We start from the raw sequence: 24,698 nt of genomic DNA on the forward strand, positions 1-24,698 counted from the left end.
CTCACGCGCCGCCACAAGAGGGCGCCCGCGTCCCCAACGGGCCCACACGCAGCCGCGTCATCACAAGGCGTGGAAACAAGCCGCAGGGGCTCCTGGGAGGTGTGGTTCGAGTCTCGAAAGGCGCCGCGCAAAGGACTCTGGGGCAGTTCGTTCTGCCAAGTCGCAAACGAGATTCCACCCTTGTCCTGGAGAACCATCCCTTCGCCCCTCTCCTGGGTCCACTCGACTCTGGGTCAGACAGATCGGAGCCACCGTGAGCCGGGATCCCGCAACCTCAAGTCACGAGGCTTCTGGGAGGAGCAGCCTGAGCTCGCGGTGCGCAGGCGCCAGCGCGTGCGTTCCAGGCCGCGGGTGAGCCCGGCTCTACGGCCCTTTAAGCCCTGGGGGCAGAGGGAAGGGTGTTGGGACGGAAAGCCCCCGGACGGGAGCGTGTAGGTATGGATGCCCAGGAGGGCAGCGAACTGGGGAGACTGGGTCTGGCTGAAGGGACCAAAGCAGGGCCTCAGCACCTGAATCCGTCTGCGTGATCTCCTAAGGACTGCTACAGGTGGGGACCCCGGGAGCGCAAAGCGCACCCTGCACCTGCGCGCTTTGGTGTGGGGGCGGGGTCTCGGGCGGGGCCACGCCCCCAAGAGCGGCTCGGATTGCGCGACAGGCGTGTGAGGGGGCGGGGCCTCAGGCCGGAGCCGGTGGGAGCGCTGAGTGAACGCCTGCGCGCCGCGTGGCTTTGTTTAGGGGCGGGGCCTCGCGCGCTCGGGGACGCCCTGGGGGCGGGGCCGCGGCCCGTCGACGTGTCCCGCGCGTGACGGGGCGGGGCCCGGCAGCGAGCCCCGGGGGTCTCGCAGGGGAGTGCGCAGGCGTGGGGAGCGAGCGGGGAGCCAGGGGCGCGCGAGGTGCCGGCGCAGCTGCTGTGGTCGCCGCCCGGACGCGACCCGGGAGGACGGGGTGAGTGTGGTGTGTGTCTGCTGAGCTTGTGTGTCTGGGCGCCCGCAACCGCCCGCGGGGCCTTGTCTGGTCGTGTGGTGACGGAGTGTGAGATGAAGGACTCTGTGTGAAGCGTGTGGTGGCGGCGCCGTGCTGTGAGGAGAGGAGGGCGTATGGTGGCGTCTCTGCGGGTCTGTGACGGAGCCGGCCGTGTGGGGACGGGGACGTGCCTCGGGCCCGCGTTCGTGTTTCCCCTCGAGGTCTGTGGTGGTCGTGTGAGGAAGAAGCGACTGCGCCTGTGGGAGGGCGCCGGGGGCGGCGTGTGAGCGTGGCGATGCCGCTGGAGCGCGTTCGCGTGTGTGACCGTGTAAGTGGCCGTGTGGCGCTGTCTGGCGTGGCCGCGTGGTTTGACCCGGTGGCTGTCCGGCGTCAGCGGCTCTGCGGTTGTGCATGGGTGGCGGTGTCACGGCGCCGTCGTGCTGTGTCCCTGCGGCCGCGGGAGGAGGGGCCCCGTGGGGAGGACGCTGCGCGGCTTCACAGGCGTGCAGGCTTCTGGGTAAAATCGGGTGATGACAGCACCCGCGTCAGCGCTGGGACGGTTACCTGGGGTAACGTCGTGAAACCCAAATACCCAGGACGGAGCGTGGCTCTCAGCCCGGTGCGGGCGCTGGGTGTTTGCTGTCGTGCTGGTGGCCGCGTGTCCTTGTCCCCGCCCTGAGGTGGGAGCACAGTGGGGAATGCTAGCGGAATCTTCGCCTCTGAACTTGAGATTGGGCGGCCATCCTGGAAGCTGAGGAGCTGAACTCTTCTGGCCCAGTTGCTCCTTTGGGTCTGTTACTGCATTAACGCATCTGAAGGGAGGGCAGAGTCAGCCATGCTTTCCCAGGTGGCACAGGGGTAAAGAACCTGCCTGCCAATGCTGGAGACGCAGGTTCTATCCCTGGGTCAGGAGGATCCCCTGGAGGAGGAAACGTCAACCCACTCCAGTGTTCTTGCCTGGAAAATCCCATGGACAGAGGAGCCTGGTGGGCTGCAGTTCGTAGAGTCAGAGAAGAGTTGGACAGGACTGAGCGTGCGTGCGCGCACACACGCATGCAGTCTTCCTTGGTCTCTGTACCTGTGACTGCGTATGGTTGTGTGTTTGCTTCCTAACAGTGTAGCCTGGGGACTCTGGGACTTCTGGTTCCATCACTGAGTTGTTGTGTGATTTGCGGGGAGGTCATTTATATTGCCACTGCAAAATGGAGATAAGAGTACTGATCTTAAGCTTGTGGTGAATGTTAAGTACTGGGTTGGCCAAAAAGTTTGTTTGGGTTTTTCTGTAAAATGTTATGGAAAAACTCGAGTGAACCTTTTGATCAACCCAATCAAAAAGTGCCTGACACAAGTAAGCAATATATAAATGATAATTGCTTTATTATTAGTGCAATAACTGCAGAGATTTCACAGAGAATAAAATCCACACAGGAAGAAAAGCAAAAAGTGGAGCTCCAGGGAAAGGGTTTCAGGTGGAGAGGTAAAATAACCTTAAAGTCTAGGTCAAGCTTACATTGAGAATTTTCTGGTCAGGCTCCTGGGAGGGCAGGAGCAGAGGGTCTTCCGGGATGGAGCTGTCCTGAGGGATTGCGTGGGGTTGCCAACCAAGATGGGAAGTGGCAGGAACTGGGGACAAATATTCCTAGTAACACAGAGATCTGGAGACATCTGTCAGCCTGTCCAGGGCTTCTCAGCTTTGGCACTTTGGATGGTTAGGGTCAGATAGTTTTTCGTTGGAATGGGGTACAGGGGAGGGCTATCCTATATATTGTAGGGTATTTAGCATTATCTCTGCCTTCTACCCGCTAGAAGCCAGTAGCACACCCCGCGTCTGCAATTTTGACAAGCAGACATGTCTCTGGACACAGCCTGGCGTCCTGTGGCGGATACAGTCCTCCTAGTCAAGAACTAGTAGTACAGGAGCACGATGAGGGCACACCATGAACGTTCTCAGGGCCTGAGGGTGGGCCGGAGCGGGAGGGGGCTCGACGAGAAGGGGTAGAGGGAATTGTTCCGGAGATGAGAAAAAAGAAAAGGGTATCTGTGGCCTGCAGCCTGGGGAGGCTCTGAGAGGCATCCCTCACTCAGCATTCAGATGCCTGCCGTGGGCCAGACTGACAAGACAGACTCGGTTTCTATTCATCTGGTGCTTGCAATTTAGTAAAGAGAGGAAGTTAAATTTATAGCAAGTGGCAGTAAGTGTCTTAAAAAGTAAAGCAGGGTGAAGGGATAATACGGTGACAGTGGGTGCATTTTCAGTGTTAACACCAAGGCTTCCTGTGGACGTCTCCATTAACTCCAAAGCCAGGAATGACTCCTTGGAATTCTTTTTTTTAAAGATTATTGCTTTATTTACTTATCTTTGGCTGCACTGGGTTTTCATCGCTGCTCTCGGGCTTCCTCTGGTGGTGGGGAGCAGGGGCTACTCTAGTTGCAGTGCGCCGGCTTCTCACTGTGGTGGCTCCTCTTGTTGCAGAGCATCCCAGGCTCTAGAGCACGGGCTCAGTAGTTGTGGCACACGTGGGCTTCGTTGCCTCGAGGCATGTGGGATCTTCCCGGACCAGGGATTGAACCCATGTCTTGTGCATTGCCAGGCACATTCTTAACCACTGGACCACCAGAGAAGTCCCTCCTTGGAATTCTTTGGTCAGGGAATATAAAAGTTTGAGCTTATCAAAGACTTATTCCTCCCCAGTGCTCAGGTCTGGGCTTCGACAGGGAGATCTCCAGCCTGGGGCTCTGAGACTGGGGCAGTAGTTCTAAACTGTGGCTTTGCATAAAGTAGAAATCTTAGAAGATAGGAATAAGACATGCTTGGACTCAGGTCCCAGAGATTGACTTGATTATTCTGGCATCAGGCCCTGCCATCAGTTTTTAATTAAAAAAAACTCCCGAGAGATTACTGTGTACAAACAGGGTTGAGAGCTATGGCTGTGAGAGTTTGTGGACTCTTCTGGGGCTTCTCAGTATAAGAGAAATTAAGTTGATGGCGGGGAGGGAAGAGGAGATACCAGTGACCAGTGCTTCCAATATCTTGTCAAAGGCAGTCCTGACCGCTGTACTTGCCTGCAGTAGGGACATTCCTAGCCCCATCCCATTTTAAGTGAGGAAGTCAAATCTGTTCCCACGCCCAGCAGAGAAAATGGCGGGGCTGACATTCAGGTGCAAAGCCTGTGTTTTCTGTTCAGCTGCGTTTGCGTCTTTGGAGAAAGTACCTTCCTGTATCCCTGGGGTCTGGGGCTTTCAGGTTCAGGGTGAGAGTGAGCTTAAAATACTAGACAGGTGGTACAGCAGGAACAGGCTGGCTAAACAGAGGCAGTGAGACTGCCTTTCAGGTGTGTCAGGACCCGTCCCCAACTCGACACCCAGCAGAGCCCCCCGGATCACAGGGGTGCTGTGCCCAGAAGGGAGGCATGCCACTGTCCAGTAACTTAAAAAATTCTTTGTTATTTTTGGCCGTGCTCGGTTTTCGTTGCTTTGTGCGGGTTGTCTCTAGCGGCAGTGAGCAGCCGGCTTCTCATTGCCGTGGCTGCTCTTGTTGCGAAGCATAGGCTCTAAGCGTGCGGGCTTCCGTAGTCGCGGCATGTGGGCCCAGTGGTTGTGGCTGAAGGGCTCATTAATTGTGGCGCACAGGCTTAGTTGCTTCATGTCATGTGGAATCCTCCTGTACCAGGGATTGAACCTGTGTCCCCTGCACTGGTGGGCAGATTCTTATCCCCTGCGCCATCAGGGAAGTCTCACTGTCCAGTAACTTTTGTGTGTGTGTGTTTCAGCAAAACTTTACAAAAATAGTGGCCAGATTTGGCCCACACACTGTATTTTATGGACCTCTGCCCTAGACTATAATTTTTCCACGAGGTCTTGGACAGAATGCTCTGTTGATTCCCCAGGCCATGGCTGGGCCTTGGGGAACCTAGGTGTGGTAGGGAGGATTTCAGAATTCTCTTTCTTAGGTCCACTGGAGGCCGAAGCACTGGGCCAGGGAGGGAGCTGATGTGAGAGAGAACCGGGGTGGGCAGGAACCATGGGCTGCCATGAGCTCATCTTAGGTAATGCTGATTCCCGGGCTTACTCAGGAGCCACCAGCTCCCAATCCGCGGGACATCAGAGTCACCCAGGGCGCTTGTTTAAAAACTTGGGGCCCCTGACCCCAGACCTTCCAGGAGGTTCGGTGAATCTGTGCTGGGGGTTCATCAAGTCTGTTCTCTCAGGTGGCCAGGATGGCCTGGCTTCCACACGTGGTTCCACCCCTCAGCAGAAGTGGGGCTGGTGAGGGACAGAGGGGAGCGTGATGACAGTTTAATAGGCCAGTGCTGTCCTTCTGCAGGTGGGGCAACAGTCTGTAGAGAGACCCGACTTGCCCAAGGGCACTTGGAGCTGATGTCACTTTTCATCTCGGGTTTCTGGCAAGTTTTGGTGGGAGGAGGGTTGCAGAGCGCTGAGCAGGAGTCAGATAGATGGTCCAGGGAATGCTTTTTGAGAGAAGTTCTTCTCTGCCCCCTGTGCGTCCAGCCCTGGAAAGATGGTGGCTGGGCTGAGGGCTGAGACTGAAGTCCTCTGCATGAGGAGGTGGGAGGGGGCTGGTGCAGCCCCCACGCCCGGGGCTGGGGCCCGTGTCCTCTCATGGGCCCCGGCCCCACCGTGCTGCCCGAGTTCCTGGGGGAGAAAGCTGGAAGCTGGAGGATGCAGCTGTGCCTTCTCAGGAGCCCAGGGAGGGGTGGCCTGGGAGAGCAGGCCTGGGAGCTGTGGAAGGCCGCCAGGTCACGTTTATCCACATGCTGGACGTTGTTTCGCGTTTTCAGGCGTAGGCCTTGAGGACCTGTTGTGCGGGGCCTGACACAGCTGGGGGCTGGCTGTGAAGAGGGCACTCTTGAGTCCTGAGGACAGATGCCAGCTTCGGGGTCCAGAGGGACAGAATCCGCCCTCCCCGCCATTGTCACCCGGCTGGAGGGGAGCTTGTGGTCAGAGCCCCAGCTGGGAAAGGAGAGAGTTCCAGAATGTGCCAAGGGCCTGACCACAGGCCCCAGACACGAGGTCCTGGAGACGCCCGGCTCCAAGCACCTTTTGAGAGCCAAGGAGGGGCCGGATCCGGAGGGCAGTCTGTGTGTGCGGACCTGGGCACTGTCCGTCCTGCCATGGGGGCCATGTGCCCGCTGGGAGGTGTCCAAGCCACAGGCACAGCCGCTTTGTTTCTGCCGCTGTGCCTTATGCAGTGTGCTCAGGGCGGCCTCGACGGCCTCTCAGATGTCCTCCTCGTTCTCCCAAAACGGCAGAACGTTCCAGGTAGAGGGCACGTTGGCCCTGCGTGCAGGTGCCGGACTCCAGCTGGGCCTGCTGAAGCTTGTGCAGCCACTCCGCGTCCTTCCCCAGCTCCAGTGAGCAGCATGGGGACCCCACGCAGAGACGTGTGACCTCAGGGAAGCCCTCCGTGAGAACGTTGCCATAGCTGGTGGGGTTCGTGACATCCTGGCAGGTGGGCACGAGGCGGGTGTTCTGGTGGGACAGGGGCCGCAGCCATCGTAGTCTTTGTGCCCAGCAGCGTCATGGGGGTTCCTGATCGCCTCCCTGCTGCCCGTAGTCATGCTGGCCCTGTCCTTGCTGAATGGACGGGGCGTAGCGCTCGGGGAAGGAGCCCTGGCCGTTCACCACCAGCAGCGACGTCTTGCCACGGCCCCTGTCGCCCACCACCACGACCTTTGGCTCCTTCCTGCCTGGGCCGGGGGTGGCAATCAGGGCTGAGGCTCTGAGGGCTCAGGGCTGCAGGAGCCAGCAACACTGGCAGCAGTGTGGGGTAGAGCTTTCCAGTAAGTTTTGAAGCTTGTACTCATCCAGGTTCTAGCCATCCTCATCTTAGGAGCAAGGCTTTAGTGTTGTGCTAAATTGCACAGCCCTCTCCCACCCTGTGGTCTGGGACTCAGAATACAGGCCCGGTTTAGATCCCTCCCCTGAGGTGTCGTGGGATCCAGCCTCTGTATTTTGTGTTGTTGTTTCGAAGAGGTGATTGTCTGTGCACTTGCCAAAGCGTAGATAGGGAAAAGGGAATTTTGAAACCTAGTGACCCAATTCCATTCTTCAGGGACAGTCATTGCTACCAACTTCTTTATTCCATTTCCAGAACTTGTCTGTGCCTTTTCACTCAAGTATTCATATCGTGTGTTTTTTTTTTTCCTAAACATTTTCCTCTACGCCTATTCTCCATCATTATACCATGTCTTGGAAATCATTTCACACATGACAGGCACAGCAGATCTCTTAGCCTCCTTAGAGCTGACATCGTGGCCCTGATTGCTCGTTCTGTGCTCTGGGCACTGTCCTGAACCTTGTAGGATGTTTAGCAGCGTCTCTTATCTCTGCCCATTAGATGCCTAGAGCACCTCACCCCTCAAGCTGGGACAACTACAAATGTCCAGGCATTGCATCTCCTGGGAGCACAATTACCCCAGTAAAGACCCACAGGTGTAGTGCTGCCTTATTCCTTGTCAGGCTGCTTGGTGCCCCATATGTGCATGTAGCGTTCACTCCTTTTCTTACTGATAGGCAGTTGTTTCCAGGCTCTTGACAGGTAGTTAATCATAATGGGAGAACCTTTGTATTCTATTACAGGTTAATCACTAAAGGGCCATTGCTTGTAAGCTTAAGTTACACATAGTGGTCCATCTCCGGGAACTCTGTCTGCCAGGTAATGAGCATGGAGGTAAAATACCTTTGTTTAGGTCTCTGGAATCATCCTGACCAGGGCCACCTGTGAATGACTGCAGGCAGGAAGAAATTAATGCATCCCTTTCAGAGGCTGACTGGAACTAGGAAATGTTTGCCTCTACTTCCTCCCCTTTTTGCATAAAAGAAGCCTGAATTCTAACTCAGGCAAGGTGGTTCTTTGGGACATGAGTGCGCCACCTTCTCATCTCCTGGCTTTCCAGATAAAGTCACTGTTCCTTGTTCCAGCAGCTCGTCTCTCGGTTCATTGGTCTGTCATATGCTGAGCACTGGAGCTCGGACTTAGTAAGGTAATGAAAATTTAAACACTAACACTTGTTTAGCACTGGTGCTCCCCTGAGTTCATTGAGTGTTTTTATTCATTTAATTTTCACAGCAGCCCTGTGGAGTTGTCCTGGTTATTTTCCTCGTTTGGCTGTTGAGGAAGCTGAGGCCCAGAGAGGACAGGGAGGGCATCTGAGTCACTCAGGAAGTGGGTGGCGAGGTCGGAAGCTAAACCCAGACCGCCTGGCTCCAGATGCATGCCCTCCACCGAAGCACTGCCCTGGCTCCTCCTGCAAACCCTGTCATTTTACACACACGCAGGAATGTCCAAAGACGTATCAGAAATACCTGGGTCAAACAGTATGTGCACCCTCAGTCTTAGGCGATATTGCCAAGTCGCCGGTCTCTCTCTAACCAGCCCTGTGTGAGGATTCTTGCCGCAGCCCTCTTGGTGGGTGTCAGGCGTCCTTGGTGATGCTTGGTGTATACCAAATTAAAAAGGAAAAGGAAGGCGAGAGATAACTGTGTGCCTGTTGTTGAGGGTAACTCAGGTAAACTTCTGCCAGCTAAGGGCGAGGCAGATTTGTGTTTACCCCATTGTACAGATGAGCAGCCTGAGGCTCTGTGTAGCTCTCCCACAGCCAGTAATCGGCAGAGGCAAACTTTGAATCCAGAATTATCTAACGACAAACTGCTGTTCTTTCCTCCCAGCTGTGCCGAGTTCCTTGGAGGAAATTACTTTGTGGACAAGAATCACACACCTTCAATTCACGGTGTGTGACGAGCACAAGCAGCTATGAGAAACCACAGGATGGACGCCGTGCCACTTCCTGGAGCAGTCCACTTGACTTGAGGAATCAGAAAGGAAGAATCTGGTAAGTGATTTTTAAACACAGTTTTTATATTAACACAGATTTATCATGAGGTGGAATGCAAAAGTCATATGGTTGTTGCAGAAAAAAAAAACCAGAAGACTTCAGGAGTTTTATGTGGTTGGGCAGCTGCTTTGGGGTGTTCTCAGGCTGCTGAGTTAGACATTAGCCCTCCTTTGCTGTGCAGGGATGTAGTCAGAAGAGCTTGGAGGCCGCGTGGCAGTGGAGTGCTGGAGCTGGCCTACCCCGGCTCACGCGAGCCCCTGGGGCACACGTCTCCCCAGCCTCAGGTTCAGTGGCATCAGTTCGATATCTTATAGCGCACTCTGATGGCAGTCTGTACCCCATGGAAATCCGCAGACATTGCAGACTACCCAGCATCCATTTTAAATACAGCAGTGTGTACGTGACCTTCCTGCAGCAACCATAAGTTCCTTCTCTGTGAGTCTCTTTCTCTTCTGTAAGTAACTTCTTTTGTGTCATTTCTTTTTAGATTCCACGTGTAAGGGATGTCAAACGGTATTCCTCCTTCTCTGTCTGACTTCACTCAGTAGAGCACTCTCTAGTCCATCCGTGTTGCTGCGGATGGCATTGTGTCATTTTTCTAATGGCCGAGTGTGTTCTATTGTGTGTGTGTCCACACCTTTGTCCGTCGCTCTGTCGGTGCACATGCAGGTTGCCTCCATGTCTTGGCTGCGGTGAGCACTGCTGCAGTCAGCGTTGGGTGCGTGCATCCTTTCAGGTCATGTTCTTCTCCAGATCCATGCCCAGGCCTGGGGTTGCAGGGCCATATGGTAGCTGTACTTTTAGTTTTTTAAGGAACCTCCATACTGTTCTCCATAGCGGCTGTACCAGTTTACATTCCCACCCATAATGTAGGAGGGTTCTCTTCTCTCCACCCTCTCTTTAGCATTTATTGTTTGTGGATTTTTGATGATGGCCATTCTGAGTGGTGTGAAGTGATACCTCACTGTAGTTATGATGTGCATTTCTCTAATAATTAGCTGTGTTGAACATCTTTTCATGTGCCAATTGGCCATCTGTGTGTCGTCTTTGGAGAAATGTCTACTTAGGTCTTCTGCCCACTTTTTGAGTGGGTTGTTTGTTTTGATGCCATTAAGTATCATAGTTCCGTTCAGTTCAGTCCCTCAGTCATGTCTTGACTCTTTGCAACCCCATGAATCGCAGCACGCCAGGCCTCCTTGTCCATCACCAACTCCCGGAGTCCACCCAAAGCCATGTCCATTGAGTCGGTGATGCCATCCAACCATCTCATCCTCTGTCGTCCCCTTCTCCTCCTGCCCTCAATCTTTCCCAGCATCAGGGTCTTTTCCAGTGAGTCAGCTCTTCGTGTCAGGTGGCCAAAGGATTGGAGTTTAAGTTTCAACATCAGTCCTTGCAATGAACACTCAGGACTGGTCTCCTTTAGGATGGACTGGTTGGATCTCCTTGCAGTCCAAGGGACTCTCAAGAGACTTCTCCAACACCACAGTTCAAAAGCATCAATTCTTCAGTGCTCAGCTGTCTTTATAGTCCAACTCTCACATCCATACATGACTACTGGAAAAACCATAGCTTTCACTAGACAGACCTTTGTTGACAAAGTAATGCTCTGCTTTTTAATATGGTGTCTAGGTTGGTCATAACTTTGCTTCCAAGGAGCAAGTGTCTTTTAATTTCATGGCTGCAGTCACCATCTGCAGTGATTTTGGAGCCCCCCAAAATAAAGTCTGTCACTGTTTCCACTGTTTTCCCATCTATTTGACATGAAGTGATGGGACCAGATGTCATGATCTTAGTTTTCTGAATGTTAAGTATCATAGCTGTTTGTAAGTTTTGGAGACTAATCCCTTACCAGTCACATCAATACAGATATTTTCTCCCAATCTGTGGGCTGTCTTTTTGTTTTTTGTTTCCTTTGCTGTGCAAAAGCTTTTGAGTTTGAGTAGGTCCCATTCCTGGAGAAGGCAATGGCAACCCACTCCAGTATTCTTGCCTGGAAAATCCCATGGACGGAGGAGCCTGGTAGGCTGCAGTCCATGGGGTTGCTAAGAGTTGGACACAACTGAGTGACTTCACTTTGACTTTTCACTTTCATGCATTGGAGAAGGAAATGGCAACCCACTCCAGTGTTCTTGCCTGGAGAATCCCAGGGACGGGGGAGCCTGGTGGGCTGCCGTCTATGGGATCGCACAGAGTCGGACTCGACTGAAACGACTTAGCAGCAGCAGGTCCCATTCCATTTGTTTTTGTTTGTTTTTATTTCCGTTTTTTTGTGAGATGGATTGAAAAGATATTGCTGTGGTTATGGTTATGTGAGTGTGTTCTGCCTATGTTTTCCTATAGGAGGTTTATAGTATTCAGTCTCACGTTTAGGTCTTTTTTGAGCTTATTTTTGTGTATGGAGTTAAAGAATGATCTAGTTTCATTTTTTTTTTTTTTTATGTATGACTGTCTAGTTTTCCAAGCACCATTTGTTGAAGAGACTGTCTTTCCAACATTGTATAGTCTTATTAATAATACATTTTAAAACTCAATACAGTATATCTGACATATTACCTTTTCAACTTGTAATCAATATAAACAATTACCCATGGGATTTTTTACATTCTATTTTTTTTCATAGTAGGTCTTTAAAATCAGGTATGTATTTTATGGTTAGAGTGCACCTCAATCCAGACACTTAATTTTTATTGGAGATATTTGATCTATATTTAAATTTTGTAAAATTTATTATTGGAGGGCAGTCCCTGGTGGCCTAGTGGTTAGGATTCTAGGCTTTCACTGCTGTGGCCTGGGTTCCATTCCTGGTTGGGGGGCTGAGATACTCCACAAGCCACATGGCATGGCCCAAAGAAACAAACCCAAACTGTTCCAGACATACGTAAAAGTTTTACAGTAACTGAACTAAGGATCAGTTTTTAATCTTAGATTAGTGATAAATTTTAATTTGATGATTCTAGTAGTTATCATTTTTATAGTTTTAATAATAAATGAATTGAAATAAAATGAAACAGTTTCTTATTTCCTGAACTCAGTGTCCGCTGGTATTCATGTTGGACGAGACAGGTATAGAGTGATGGAGCGACAGAGGGCCTCCCTTGGAGGTGATTCTTGACATCTCAGCTCTTGCTCTTTCACCCTGGTGCACACCATTGAGGTTTCTCTTCCAGATTTCTGCGCACCTGTCTAATGAGCCCCTTCTGCAGCTCTTACTTCCTCCTTTGTACCCCACCAACACACATTCATAGTATTGGCCACATAGCCACCAAGAAAAATTTTTGTTAAATGTTAAGTCAGTCACATCATTCCTTTGCTCAGCTACCATCCCTCCCCACACCTTATCACACTTAGATCAGTTCCAAACTGCTTGTCACCCCCTTCATGACCTGGCTCCTCCTGACCCCAGTCACCTCAGGCCCACCATCTCCCCGCTCTCTCATGCTGCTTCTGCTCACCTGCGTTCTCTCTGCCCTCCACATGCCCAGCGTGCACCTGCTGCACGGCTCTTGCACCTGCTGTACCTCTGCCCAGAATGCCCTTCTCCCCATGCCCAGGTGACTCATGCGTGCCCTGCAGTCACACCTTGGCTCCGGGTGGCTGCTTCTGAGAGGCCTCCCCACCACACCTGCCCCTCCTTCCCTGCTCAGGTCCAGTTTCCTTCACAGCAGGGATCACAGCTCACACTGGGCTCTGTGTGGGCCTGTCCTCCCTGCTGAAATGTAAGGGACCGGGAGCAGGTGCCTCTCTGCTCTGACTCTGCTCCCCCGCCAGCCCCTGGGACAGCTCCTGGCACGTGGCGGGCACGCCACAGCTACTTGTCAGCTGGAAGAGCAGGCGTCTGCCCCTTTCATTGTCTCCTGACCTGGCACCTCCTGTGATCTCAGGAATAGACGGTGTTGGCTACAGCTTCTCCCTGGTGCTGAGAAAGGGCAGGAATGTTTCAGACAATGCTCTGACTTACCCGGTGTGTGTGTGTGACCAAGGTGTGGGCCTGGAGGCTGTGGGCCCTCCTGATGGCGCAGGCAGTCTCACGGCTTCTCTTCTCCCCTAGGCTTACCTTCTCAGTGCTCTTCCCTCCTCCAGCTGTGAGCCCTAAGACAGAGAAGAGGATGCCTGCTGCTCGGGGGAAGTCCAAGTCCAAGGTAAGTACTGCTCTTCCTTCGGGAAAGTTCTTCTGCCTTGTAGGAAACCATTTCTTGCCTTCCGGCCCCATGAAGACATGGTCCCTGGTTTCCTACCATCACCTCAGAGGGTGGGAGCGTGAGTAGGGGCCCCGTCTCTTTTTTTCTCAGTGTGTGCATGACCTTTCACCTATGCATTCAGCATCTCCAGGGGCTCTGCCTGTCTTCCCTCCCCAGAGAGAAGGCCAGAGACACCATGATTTCTCAAGGTGGACATAAGTGCCCAGGTGGGACCTGCTGGGGCAGAGGGCTGGATGTTGTCCTCCAGAGTTAATCTCTAATGTTGCCGTTGTTTCTACTTATACAGCCCGTATTTACGAGGAGGAAACTTCTCTAACTTTGCGAGACTTCTGACCCTGTTGGTATTCAGGTAGAGTTAGTTGGACCCAGGCCAGTGAGGCAGCCGCCTATGATAGGCATGTTTCAAGATTTTAGCAGTCAAGCAATTTTCTACAGCAAGCCTCCTGAATGCAGTTTCTCATAATAGACACTTCTGCCCTTTAAGTTGTGTGTATTTGTTCCCCATTGCTGCAAACTTGGCCATTCAAGACAGCATACATTTATTTTCACAAGTTTGTGGGTTGGGGTTCAGACCCAGCTTGGGTTAGCTGGGTCCTCTGTTTTGGGTCTCACAAGAGTGAAATCAAGCTGTCCCCCAGCTGTGGTCCCATCTGATGCTCAGGGTCCTCTTCTGAACTCAGTGGTTACTGGCAAAATTTCATTCCTTCTCCTCTGCTTCCCAAGTGGCTCCCTTTGTCCCAGGGTCTCCCTTTGCTCCCTTTGTTCAAACCAGCCTCAACAGGTCCAGTACCACTCATGCTGCAGATCTCCCCGACTTCCCTTTGCGCTTTCCTCTTCCGCCAGCTGGAGAAAATCCTTTGCTCTTGGGGGCTCCTGTGATGACACCGAGCCGACCTAGATAATCCAGGCTACTTCCTCCTATTTCAAGGTCAACTGATTTAACCTTGATAACATCTGCAAAAATTTTGCCACATATAATGCGCTCACATGTGGTTAGGGACATGAATCAGAAGCAGGACTGCCCAGATTGAACCCCAGCTTCTCCTTTTACAAGCTGTGAGACCTCCAGTACGTTACCTCACCTCTCTGGGCCTCAGTTCCTGTATCTGTACCATTGCTGTGGTCCTCTCGGCGGTGCCCCAGTCACTGCCTAACGTGGGCTAGTGCATGCAGGGTACCTAGAAGAACGCCTTGTCTTTGTCAGTGCCGTATAAATCCAAGTTGATGTGCTTTTTATGGGAAAAAACCTTTAACACCAGCTGTATCATATTGCATTGTGTTTTATTTATTACAACGGCCCCTTTTGATCTCAGAGCCTCAGTGTTTCCTTAATAGAACCCTGGCATCATGTGTCTTCCATGTTTGGAAGTCCACTGTTTTCTCCAGCCGTGTGGAAGCACAAGCCCGCAGTGAAAGGACATCTGCTTTTCCGTTCCAGGCACCAGTGACATTTGGGGATTTGGCCATCTACTTCTCCCAGGAGGAGTGGGAATGGCTGAGCCCCATTCAGAAGGATCTGTATGAAGATGTCATGTTGGAAAACTACCAGAACCTGGTTTCTCTCGGTAAGGCTCTCCTGCTCCCATGATCCACAACTGGACTGTTGAGGGAGATGAATCGATTAGTCAGGGAAATAGAAGCCACTCCAGTTTGGCTTTTTTTTTTTAATAGCTTTATTGAGGTATAATTCACCCATGTGAAGCATACAGTTCGGTTGGTTTTTTAAGTGTATTTACAGACTTGAGCACCCATCACCATAGTCAATTTTAGAACATCTTCAGTTCAGTCACTTAGTCCTGTCCAACTCTTTGCAACTCCATGAACCGCAATACGCCAGGCCTCCCTGTCCATCACCAATTCCTGGAGTTCACCTAAACCTCTGTCCATTGAGTTGGTGATGCCATCCAACCATCTCATCCTCTGTCGTCCTCTTCTCCTCCTGCTCTCAATCTTTCCCAGCATCAGGGTCTTTTTGAATGAGTCAGCTCTTCGCATCAGGTGGCCAAAGTATTGGAGTTTCAGCTTCAACATCAATCCTACCAATGAACACCCAGGACTGATCTCCATTAGGATGGACTGGTTGGATCTCCTTGCAGTCCAAGACTCTCAAGAGTCTTCTCCAACATCTTCATTACCCCCCAAAGAAAGCCTGTAACTATCATCAATCACTTTTTTATTTACCTGTGCCAACTAACGCCCCCAGATTAGGCAAACACTAAACCATTATCTACTTTCTGTCTATGAATTTCCCTATTCTTGGTGTTCCATAAAAATGAAATTAAATATGTTGTCCTTTGTGTCTGACTTCTTTCATTTAAGGTAATATTTTTGAGGTTCATCTGCATTGTAGCATGTATCAGTACCTCATTTCCTCTTCATGGCCAAATAATATTCCACCTTTTCTTTTTCCATTCACCAGTTGATAGGCATTTGGGTTGTTTCCACTGTATGGCTGTTACGAATCTGCTGCTCTGAATGTTCATGTACAAATTTTTGTGTGGATGCATATTTTCATCTCTCTTGGGTATATGTCTAGGAGTGGTAGGTACTGGTCATATATCAATAGTAACTATATATATAACCTTTTGAGGACTTGTTTTTGAGAGAAATTTAAAGAATTGACTTTTAACAGGTACTATTAAAAGGTAAATATTGGACGCTGAAGTAACATATGGTAACTGCAGGACACATCCTCCATCCTAGGGCTGGGAGGACAGAGGGAAGAGTTTGGAGTTTTTAGGACTTTGGGGATAGGACTCAGACTTCAGAAGGAGAGGGGAGCACTGCCTGTTTTGTTTATCGTGCTGAGGGGGCAACATGAGGCTCGTTCTGGGAGTCACGGGAAAAAGCAGAGCAGAAGTGGAAGCCGCCAGTGCTGCTATTGGCGGACGCTGACGGGAGCAGCTGGCATGGGAGTGTGGGCTACAGCAGACCAGAGCGCGCGGGCTCGCATGTGGGCAGACTGTCACCAAATGACCAGCCTCAGGAGTTCTGCTCCAGCTCTTCCCCAGAGCAGTCGGTTTTGTAGACTTAGAGGTGAATAGCTATGCTGTCTATGACTGACCTTTCACCCTTTTCTCCACCTACCCTTCACATCCTCTGTGCTCCTTTTGCATGAATACACCCCATTTCTCTTGAGACAAAGCCTGATTCTAATAGCGGTGGTGCCCGCATCATGCTCAGTTCCAGTGTTTTTCTTGTGTTGTAGGACTTTCCTTTCGGAGACCAAACGTGATCACCTTATTGGAGAAAGGGAAAGCGCCCTGGATGGTGGACCCAGTGAAAAGACGCCGGGGCTTGGGTGAGTGCCTTCCATCATAAAAGGGCAACATCTTTAAGATAATAGTTGAGAGCCACTTTCTCCACCTCAAAGACCCCAAGGTTGTGCAGAAAACTCAAGTCTCTTCAGTATGTGTCCCCAGAGGGAGAACAATTAATATTCAACAAGTCTCTCACTAGGTATCTGATATTCTTTAAAAAAAATAAATTATTTATTTGGCTGCTGCTGCTGCTGCTGCCAAGTCACTTCAGTCGTGTCCGACTCTGTGCGACCCCATAGATGGGAGCCCAGTAGGCTCAGCTCGTCCCTGGGATTCTCCAGGCAAGAATACTGGAGTGGGTTGCCATTTCCTTCTCCAATGCATGAAAGTGAAAAGTCAAAGTGAAGTCGCTCAGTCGTGTCTGACTCTTAGCGACCCCATGGACTGCAGCCTACCAGGCTCCTCTGTCCATGGGATTTTCCAGGCAAGAGTACTGGAGTGGGGTGCCATTGCCTTCTCCCTATTTGGCTGCATCTGGTCTTAGTAGTGTCATGCTGGATTGCCAAACAGACTCCCTACTTATGACACACAGGCTCCAGAGCTCACAGGCTTAGTTGCTCTGTGGCATGTGGAATCTTAGTTCCCTGACTGTGGGTTGAACCTGCGTATCCTGCATAACAAAGTGAATGCATAACCACTGGACCACCAGGGAAGTCCTTGATAACTCTTTTTTTAAGTACAGGTTCCTCCCAACAGCTCTATAAGGTAGATCCTCTTATTATTCCTATTTTATAGATGTGGAAACTGAGGGCCAAAGAAGTTCAGTGACTTGCCCAAGGTCATCTAGCTGGGAAGTAGCACCAGAGTTGGGATTTGAACCCCAGCTTCTGGTCTCAGAAGCTCAGGTTTTAATAGCCTCATCCCCATCCTGCTTTGGTTTTCATATTTCCCTTCAGAGAAAGTGTGTGTATTCTGACTTCTCTAGTGATTGTATTTATAATGATCTGACTTGCATCATTGTCTTTATTCCTTAAAAAAAAATTAAAAATCTTTCCCACAAGCGTTTATTTTGACTGCTCTTCAAGAACTCATTTCCTTCTCTAGTATTAATAAATTCTTCTTTGATTGGTTAAATTATGGGTTTTTAAATTTTGTTGTGTTTTTAGTTCATTTTTACAGCTATGAGTTTAATTTTTTAATTGTAAAAAGCACATAACATTAAATTTACCATCTTAACCATTTAAATTTAGTTTTTATTTATTTATTTTTGGACTGTGCTGCTTGGTTTGTGGGATCTTAGTTTTCTGAGCAGGAATTGAACCTGTGCCCTCAGGAGTGAGAGCATAGAGTCCTAACCACTGGATTGCCAGGGAATTCCCATCTTAACCATTTTTAAATGTATAGTTAAGTATATTTGCATTGTTGAACAAGAGGTATCTAGAACTTTTAAGTATTGCAATACTGACTCCGTATCCACTAAACACTAATTCTTTCCACCTCTCCACTCAGCCCTTGGTATGATTTTGACTACTATGGATACTTCATATGAATGGAATCATGCAGTATTTGACCTTCTGTTACTAGCTTTTTTCCACTTAGCATAATGTCATCAAGGTTCATCCGTGTTGTAGTACATGACAGGATTTTGTTTTTTAAGGTTACATCATATTCCACTGTGTGTATGTACCACATTTTCTTTCTTTATTCATCTGTTAGTGGACATATGGGTTGCTTCCACATCTTAGCTACTGTGATTCATGCTGCAGGGAATATGGGTGTACAGATAAATCTCTTCAAGACCCTGATTTCAATTCCTTTGGATATATATACCCAGTGTTAGTATTGTTGAATCATATGGTAGTTCTGTTTTTAAGTTTCTAAGGAACCACCATACCATTTTCCACAGTGTCTACACCATTTTTCATTTCCACCAGTAGCACACAAGGGTTCCGGGTTCTGCTCATCCTTACAGCACTTGTTTTCTGTTTTTTTTTTTTTTTAATATATATATAGGCTGTTTTTATGTTGTAAGGTGATCTTGTGGATTTAATTTGCATTTCTCTAATGATTAATGATGTTGAACATCTTTTAATATGTTTATTGGCCACTTGTCTGTCTGCCTTGGAGAAATATCTATTCAAGTCCTTTGCCCATTTTTTTAATAGGGTAATTTGTCTTTAAGTTGTAGAAGTTCTTTATATATTCTGCATGTTAGTCCTTTATCATATATGTGATCTGCAATATCTATAGGTTGCGTTTTCCCTGTTGTTTTCTCTGAAACACAAAAGTTAAGTTTGATGTAGTCTCATTCTCTTCTTTCATTTTGTTGCCTGTGCTTTTGGTGCCATATCCAAGAAATTCAGTGCCAAATCCAATGTCCTGAAGCTTTTCCCCTGTGTTTTCTGCCTAGGAGTGTAATAATTTTTGGTCTTACATTTTAGGTCTTTAGTCTATTTTTGACTTAGTTTTTGTATATAGTGTAACTAAGGGGTCCATGTTCATTCTTTTGCAAGTAGGTACCCAGTTTTCCCAACACCATTTGTGGAAGAAACTGTTCTTTCCCCTTTGTGATAGTCTTGGCTCCCTTGTTGAAAATCATTTGACCAGATATGTAAGAGTTTATTTCTGGGCTGTCTGTTGTCTTCCATTGGTCTGCATATCTACCTTTATGCCACTGCCACACCATCTTAATTATTAGGAAGTCTAAGCATCCTTCTTCATTTCTCTCTTTCAAGAGTGTTTTGGTTATTCAGGGTCCCTTGAGATTCTATATGAATTTTAGGACTTTTTTCTACTGCAAAAAATGTTACTGGGATTTTGATAGGGATTGCATTGAATCTGTAGATAACTTTGAGTAGTATGGACAGTTTTACAATATTAAGTCTTTCAATCCACAAGCACAGGATGTCTTTCCATTTATTTATAGCTTTGATTTCTTTTAGCAATGTTTGTAGTTTTCAGTGTCTTTCATCTCTTTGGTTAAACTTACTCCTAAATATTTTATCCTTTTTGATGTTATAGTAAATGGGATTGTTTTCTCAATTTCCTTTATGGAGTGGTCATTGGTAGTATATAGAAACAAAGCTGATTTTTGAGTGTTGATTTTATATCCTGCCACTTTACTGAATTAATTCACTTATTAATTCAAATTAGTTAATAAATGTTCAAACTGTTTTTGGTGTGAAATTGAGGTAGTTCCTTCTGTTCCTAGCTCACTGAGTGTTTTTTATCATGAAAGAGTGATGAATTTTGTCAAAAGCTTTTTCTGCATCAGTTGAGATGATCATGTGGTTTTGTCCTTTAATTTGGTGATTGTGATATATTACATTTATTTTCCTATGTTGAATTATCCTTGCATTCCAGGTATAAATCCAACTTGCTCATGTGTATGATCCTTTTAATGTACTGTTGAATTTGGCTTGCTAGTATTTTGTTTAGGATTTTTGCATAAGTATTTAACAGGGATATTGGTCTGTACTTTGCTTTTCTTATGGTGTGTCTTGTTTTGGTGTTAAGGTAATGATGACCTCATACAATGAGGTAGTAAGTATTCCCTCTGCTTTTGTCCTCTGAAAGAGATCATGGAGAATTGGAATGATGTCTTTCTTAAATGTTTTGTATATTTCACTAGCAAACACATATGGGCCTGGTACGTTCTGTTTTGGAAGGTTATTAATTACTGATTCAGTGTTTTAAATAGATATGTGCCTATTCAGATCATCTTTTTCTTATGTTTTGAGTTTTGGCAAATTGTGTCTGTCTATACTTTACCTTCTGCCTTTCCTGGACATTTCCTACAATAAAACTACATTTATCTATTGAACAGTTTATGGAGTTTAATGTGGTATATGTTGTTGTTCAGTTGCTAAGTCTTGTCCACCTCTGTGACCCCATGGACTGCAGCATGCCAGGCTTCTCTGTCCTTCACTATTTCCTGGAGTTTGCTCAGGCTCATGTCCATTGAGTCAGTGATGCCGTCCAACTATCTTATCCTCTGTCACCCCCTTCTCCTCCTGCCTTCAGTCTTTTCCAGCATCAGGGTCTTTTCCAATGAGTCAGCTCTTTGCACCAGATAGCCAAAGTACTGGAGCTTCCACTTCAGCATTTTCTTTAGGGATTGACTAGTTTGATCTCCTTGTGGTCCAAGGGACTCTCGAGAGTCTTCTCCAGCACCACAGTTCAAAAACATCAATTCTTCAGCATTCAGCCTTATTCATGGTCCAACTCTCACATCCATACATGACTACTGGAAAAACCATAGCTTTGACTATATGAACCTTTGTCAGCAAAGTGATGTCTCTGCTTTTTAACAGACTGTTTAGGATTGTCATAGCTTTTCTTCCAAAGTATATGGTATATATTTATTCAATAATAAAACCTTTATTCATTTCAAATTGCACTTCTGTGAATTTGTTATTAAATATTTCTATAAAGTCCTTACTATGTTAAAACTATAATAAAACACTCAAAGAGTTATTTTTCTAATTATCATTGTTATTATTTTGATTGATAATTATTGCAAACAGCTTCATTTTTTTAGCACAGGAAAACAAACTGAATTTCTTGATGTCTTTCAGACTTAGGGTCTAAATGTGAGACCAAGAAGTTACCTCCAAATCAGTGCAACAAATCTGGGCAAAGCATCTATCAGAAACCAGTTTCCACACCACAGAAAGTTCCCACAGGAAAGAGAGGCTGCAGGAAAAATTCAGTCCTAATAAAACGCAAGAAAGTACACTCAGAGAAGAAATCTTTAAAATGTAACGACTGTGGGAAGTTCTTTAGTCAAAGCTTATCTCTTAAATTCCATCAGAACTCTCATGCTGGGGAGAAGCCTTATGAATGCAGTACTTGTAGAAAAGCTTTCAGACAGATCTCATCCCTCATTCTTCACCAGAAAATCCACAGTGGAAGGAAAAGCTTTGAATGTGATAAATGTGGGGAAAGCTTCATTCAGAGAACATCCCTGCTCCTACACAGGAAGGTTCATGGTGAGAAGGAGGTCTTTGACTGTGGGAAGGCCTTGAGTCAGTGCTCATCTCTCAGTATACATCAGAAAATCCACTTTGTTGAAAATGTCTACCAGTGCAGAAAATGTAAGAAAGCCTTCATTCGCATGTCATCTTTTTTACTTCATAAGAAAATTCACAGTGGAAAGAAAACATACAAATGCAATAAATGTAGGAGAGTCTTCAGTAAGAAATCGGTCCTTGTTATACATAAAAGAATTCATACTGGAGAGAAAACTTGTCAAAGTGAGAAGACCTTAAGTCACAGTCTACAGCAGAGAAGTCACCATTTAGAGAATCCTTATAAATGCAGAAAATGTGGGAAATTCTTTAGTAGAATTTCATCCATTATGCTTCATCAGAGAATTCATAATTCAGAGAAACCCCACAAATGCAATAAATGTGAGAAGATATTCAGGCGGCTTTCAACCCTTATTCTACATCTAAGAATTCATAATAAAGAGAAACTATACCAATGTAATAAATGTGAGAAGGTCTGCAATCGGCATTCATCCCTTATCCAACACCAGAAAGTCCATACAAAGAAAAAGAAACTGTTTGAATGTAAAGAGTGTGGGAAGATGTTTTCTGGAACTGCCAACCTTAAAATACATCAGAACATTCATTCTGAAGAGAAACCCTTCAAATGCAATAAGTGTAGTAAAGTTTTTGGCCGCCAGTCATTTCTTATTGAACATCAGAGAATTCATACTGGAGAAAAACCTTATCAATGTGAGGAGTGTGGAAAAGCCTTCAGTCACCGCATCTCTCTTACGAGACATAAGAGAATTCATAGTGAAGACAGACCCTATGAATGCGATCAGTGTGGGAAGGCCTTCAGTCAGAGCGCACACCTCGCCCAACATGAAAGAATTCACACTGGAGAGAAACCATACACATGCAAAACATGTGGGAAGGCCTTTAGCCAGCGGACATCCCTCATCCTCCATGAAAGAAGTCACACTGGAGAGAAACCCTATGAATGTAATGAATGTGGGAAGGCATTTAGCAGCGGCTCCGATCTTATTCGGCATCAGAGAAGTCATTCCTCGGAGAAACCCTATGAATGTAGTAAATGTGGGAAGGCATACAGTCGGAGCTCATCCTTGATTCGACATCAGAATACACATTCTGAGGAAAAGGCTTAAGATCGTTTTAAATATGTAAAAGCAGAGAGGGAGGCCAGCCAAGTAGCAGAGACAGAGGCGTGGGAAAATGCATGTCTGTAACACAAACTGTAAAAATGGGGCAGTTTGATGTTGTGTCCCACTTTGAAAGCCAAAGAACAAAAGTCATTGGTGATTTGACCGGAGGATCTGAAATCAACTGAAGCAGTGACTTTATCATATATGTTAGTTTCAAAATAACAAGCTCAGATGATTGGGTCAGTCATTTTTAATGAAGAGCATTCTTCATTTGATAAAAATAACTGATACTTTATTTCCATCGTAACTTTAAAGCTATTTCATTGGTCATGTACAACAAAGTAAATTGTAAATCCATTTTCCTGGATGGATCTGTGAGCCTGACTTAAGGGCATGTGAAGAGAGAGTTCGAGTTTGTCCCTTAGAAGAATCACAGAAGGGATTTTCTCACAAACCAGGGTGCCACTTTCAGCTAACAGTAACTTGTGGGTGAGAATAAAGAAGACTGAGTAAAGAGATAATAGCACTCACAATTGTGTGCGCGATAGAATCATTACAATACTGTCTCTGTCGATATGAAGATATAGGATTTTCATGGTGTGAAAAATCTAACAAGCCTGGGACAAGCTAATGGGGAAAAAAACAGGATGTACTGAAGAATGAGGAACTTCAGAATGGGGAGAAATTATTGTTTTGTTTGTATATGAATTTATATTTATATGAATAAACATTGGTATTTTTATGTAAGAACACTGGTGTGCCACAAGTGATTGGTGGAGAATGGGATGTCGTGGACTGAGTTCATGTTAAAAACGTAACCCCCAGTGTGACTGTATTTGAATTGAGGCCTTTTGGGATATAGTAAGGGTTAGATGAGGTCTTGAGGATGTGGTCCTCATAATAGGAATGGTGTTTTTAAAAGAAGAGACACCAGAGATCTCTGCCATGCGAGAACACAAGAAGACAAACTAGCCCTCACCAGCATCAGCCTCCAAAACTCTGAGAAATGAATTTTACATCACTCAGTTTATGGTGTTTTGTTATGGCAAACTAAACTAAGACATGAGAAAAACCCTGCATTTATGTGCCAGGCTCTTTTCTTGTCAGCTGTTCACCATATATACAATAGTGTTCAGTCCTTCTTTCCAGTGTGTGCAAAATATGTAAGAAATAAAATCAGAGTTCTTTTTTGGAACTGGCTTATATACAGTTGGACTCTTCTGTGTGTTTTCCTATTGCAAAAGCTATTTTTGAAAATACCCATATGTTGTTAAGACAACTATGTGGATTGTTTGGTCACATGAGGTCACTCTAACTTGGAACACAGCTTAGAAAATAACAACTGGATTTATGAAGGGAGCATGCATGCAGTATAATAGAACAATTAATTTTCCATTTAAACTTGTCATATCAGTGTGCAAACTCAGCATAAAAATCAGCACTTCAAGCAAACGGATGAGCAGACGACACAGAGAAGGCTCGTGGAGGGCCATGTCTTTTCTCCCTACCGTTCTGTACACACACCCCTCTAGTTTGTTAAGTCCTCTGCCAATCCGCCCTAGATGTTGGTTCCAAATCAATGGTCACAAACCTGAAACATGTTATGTGTACTAATAAGACACTGTTCTTGCCTGCAGGCACTTGCAGTTTAGGGAATACAGACTATTTAAATATGGAAGCATATAGGTACACAAGTAATGTCAAGGATAGTGAACTCCATGGTGATCGATCACTTTTGGTGACTGGTCGTATTAACGGCAGAATAGGTTTTTACTAGGCACACAAATGTTGGGAGGCTGTTGAAGGCAACAGAGAAAGTACAGATGTACAAACTAATGGCAGAGGGTTGTGAGGTATTAGGGGAGTTACAAGTTCTAGCATTTAGTACAGTGACTGGCGCAAAGTAAGTAGTAAACAGTGATACTGAATGAATGAAAATAACCTTAGTTTAGCTGGATTTTCTCTTAAGGCATAGTCAAAAGGGAACACCTAAATTCGAAGGTCACCCAGACATTGAGATAAACCTGTGAAAAACAAGCCCTCACTTGAAGGAATCGTTAGTGAATTTTGAAGGCTGTGATGAACTTAGGGTGGTCATAGCAACAAGCAACCTTAAACCTCATCCAGTTTTTATATTAATGACAACATGAAAGGCTTCACAGAAAAAATGGCATGGCCATTTCTAAGGATTAAAATCTATTACTTCTGTTTCTACTGTCCAACGCAAGATACATGGAGTTTGGTCAAAAGTAATTTTTACAAAACT

General features: G+C 47.0%; 1 protein-coding gene across 5 annotated transcripts; it reads left to right on the forward strand.

The window, feature by feature from the left end:
• On the forward strand, window positions 1–23,182 carry ZNF667 (zinc finger protein 667). Of its 5 annotated transcripts, XM_055553707.1 has the most exons (7): window positions 6,294–6,433; window positions 7,909–7,967; window positions 8,653–8,816; window positions 12,868–12,958; window positions 14,457–14,583; window positions 16,227–16,319; window positions 20,856–23,182. In XM_055553707.1, exons 4-7 carry the CDS (start codon window positions 12,926–12,928, stop codon window positions 22,433–22,435), a joined length of 1,833 nt encoding a protein of 610 aa, XP_055409682.1. In that variant the 5' UTR covers window positions 6,294–6,433; window positions 7,909–7,967; window positions 8,653–8,816; window positions 12,868–12,925; the 3' UTR covers window positions 22,436–23,182. The 5 variants fall into 5 exon arrangements, with proteins under 5 accessions (XP_055409680.1, XP_055409684.1, XP_055409681.1 ...); XM_055553705.1 differs by lacking the exons at window positions 6,294–6,433; window positions 7,909–7,967 and adding an exon at window positions 1–351; XM_055553709.1 differs by lacking the exons at window positions 6,294–6,433; window positions 7,909–7,967 and adding an exon at window positions 428–547.
• Window positions 23,183–24,698: the final 1,516 nt, after the last annotated feature.

The sequence above is a fragment of the Bubalus kerabau genome, chromosome 17, assembly GCF_029407905.1.
Source record: "Bubalus kerabau isolate K-KA32 ecotype Philippines breed swamp buffalo chromosome 17, PCC_UOA_SB_1v2, whole genome shotgun sequence".
In the NCBI taxonomy this organism is placed as follows: Eukaryota; Metazoa; Chordata; class Mammalia; order Artiodactyla; family Bovidae; genus Bubalus; species Bubalus kerabau.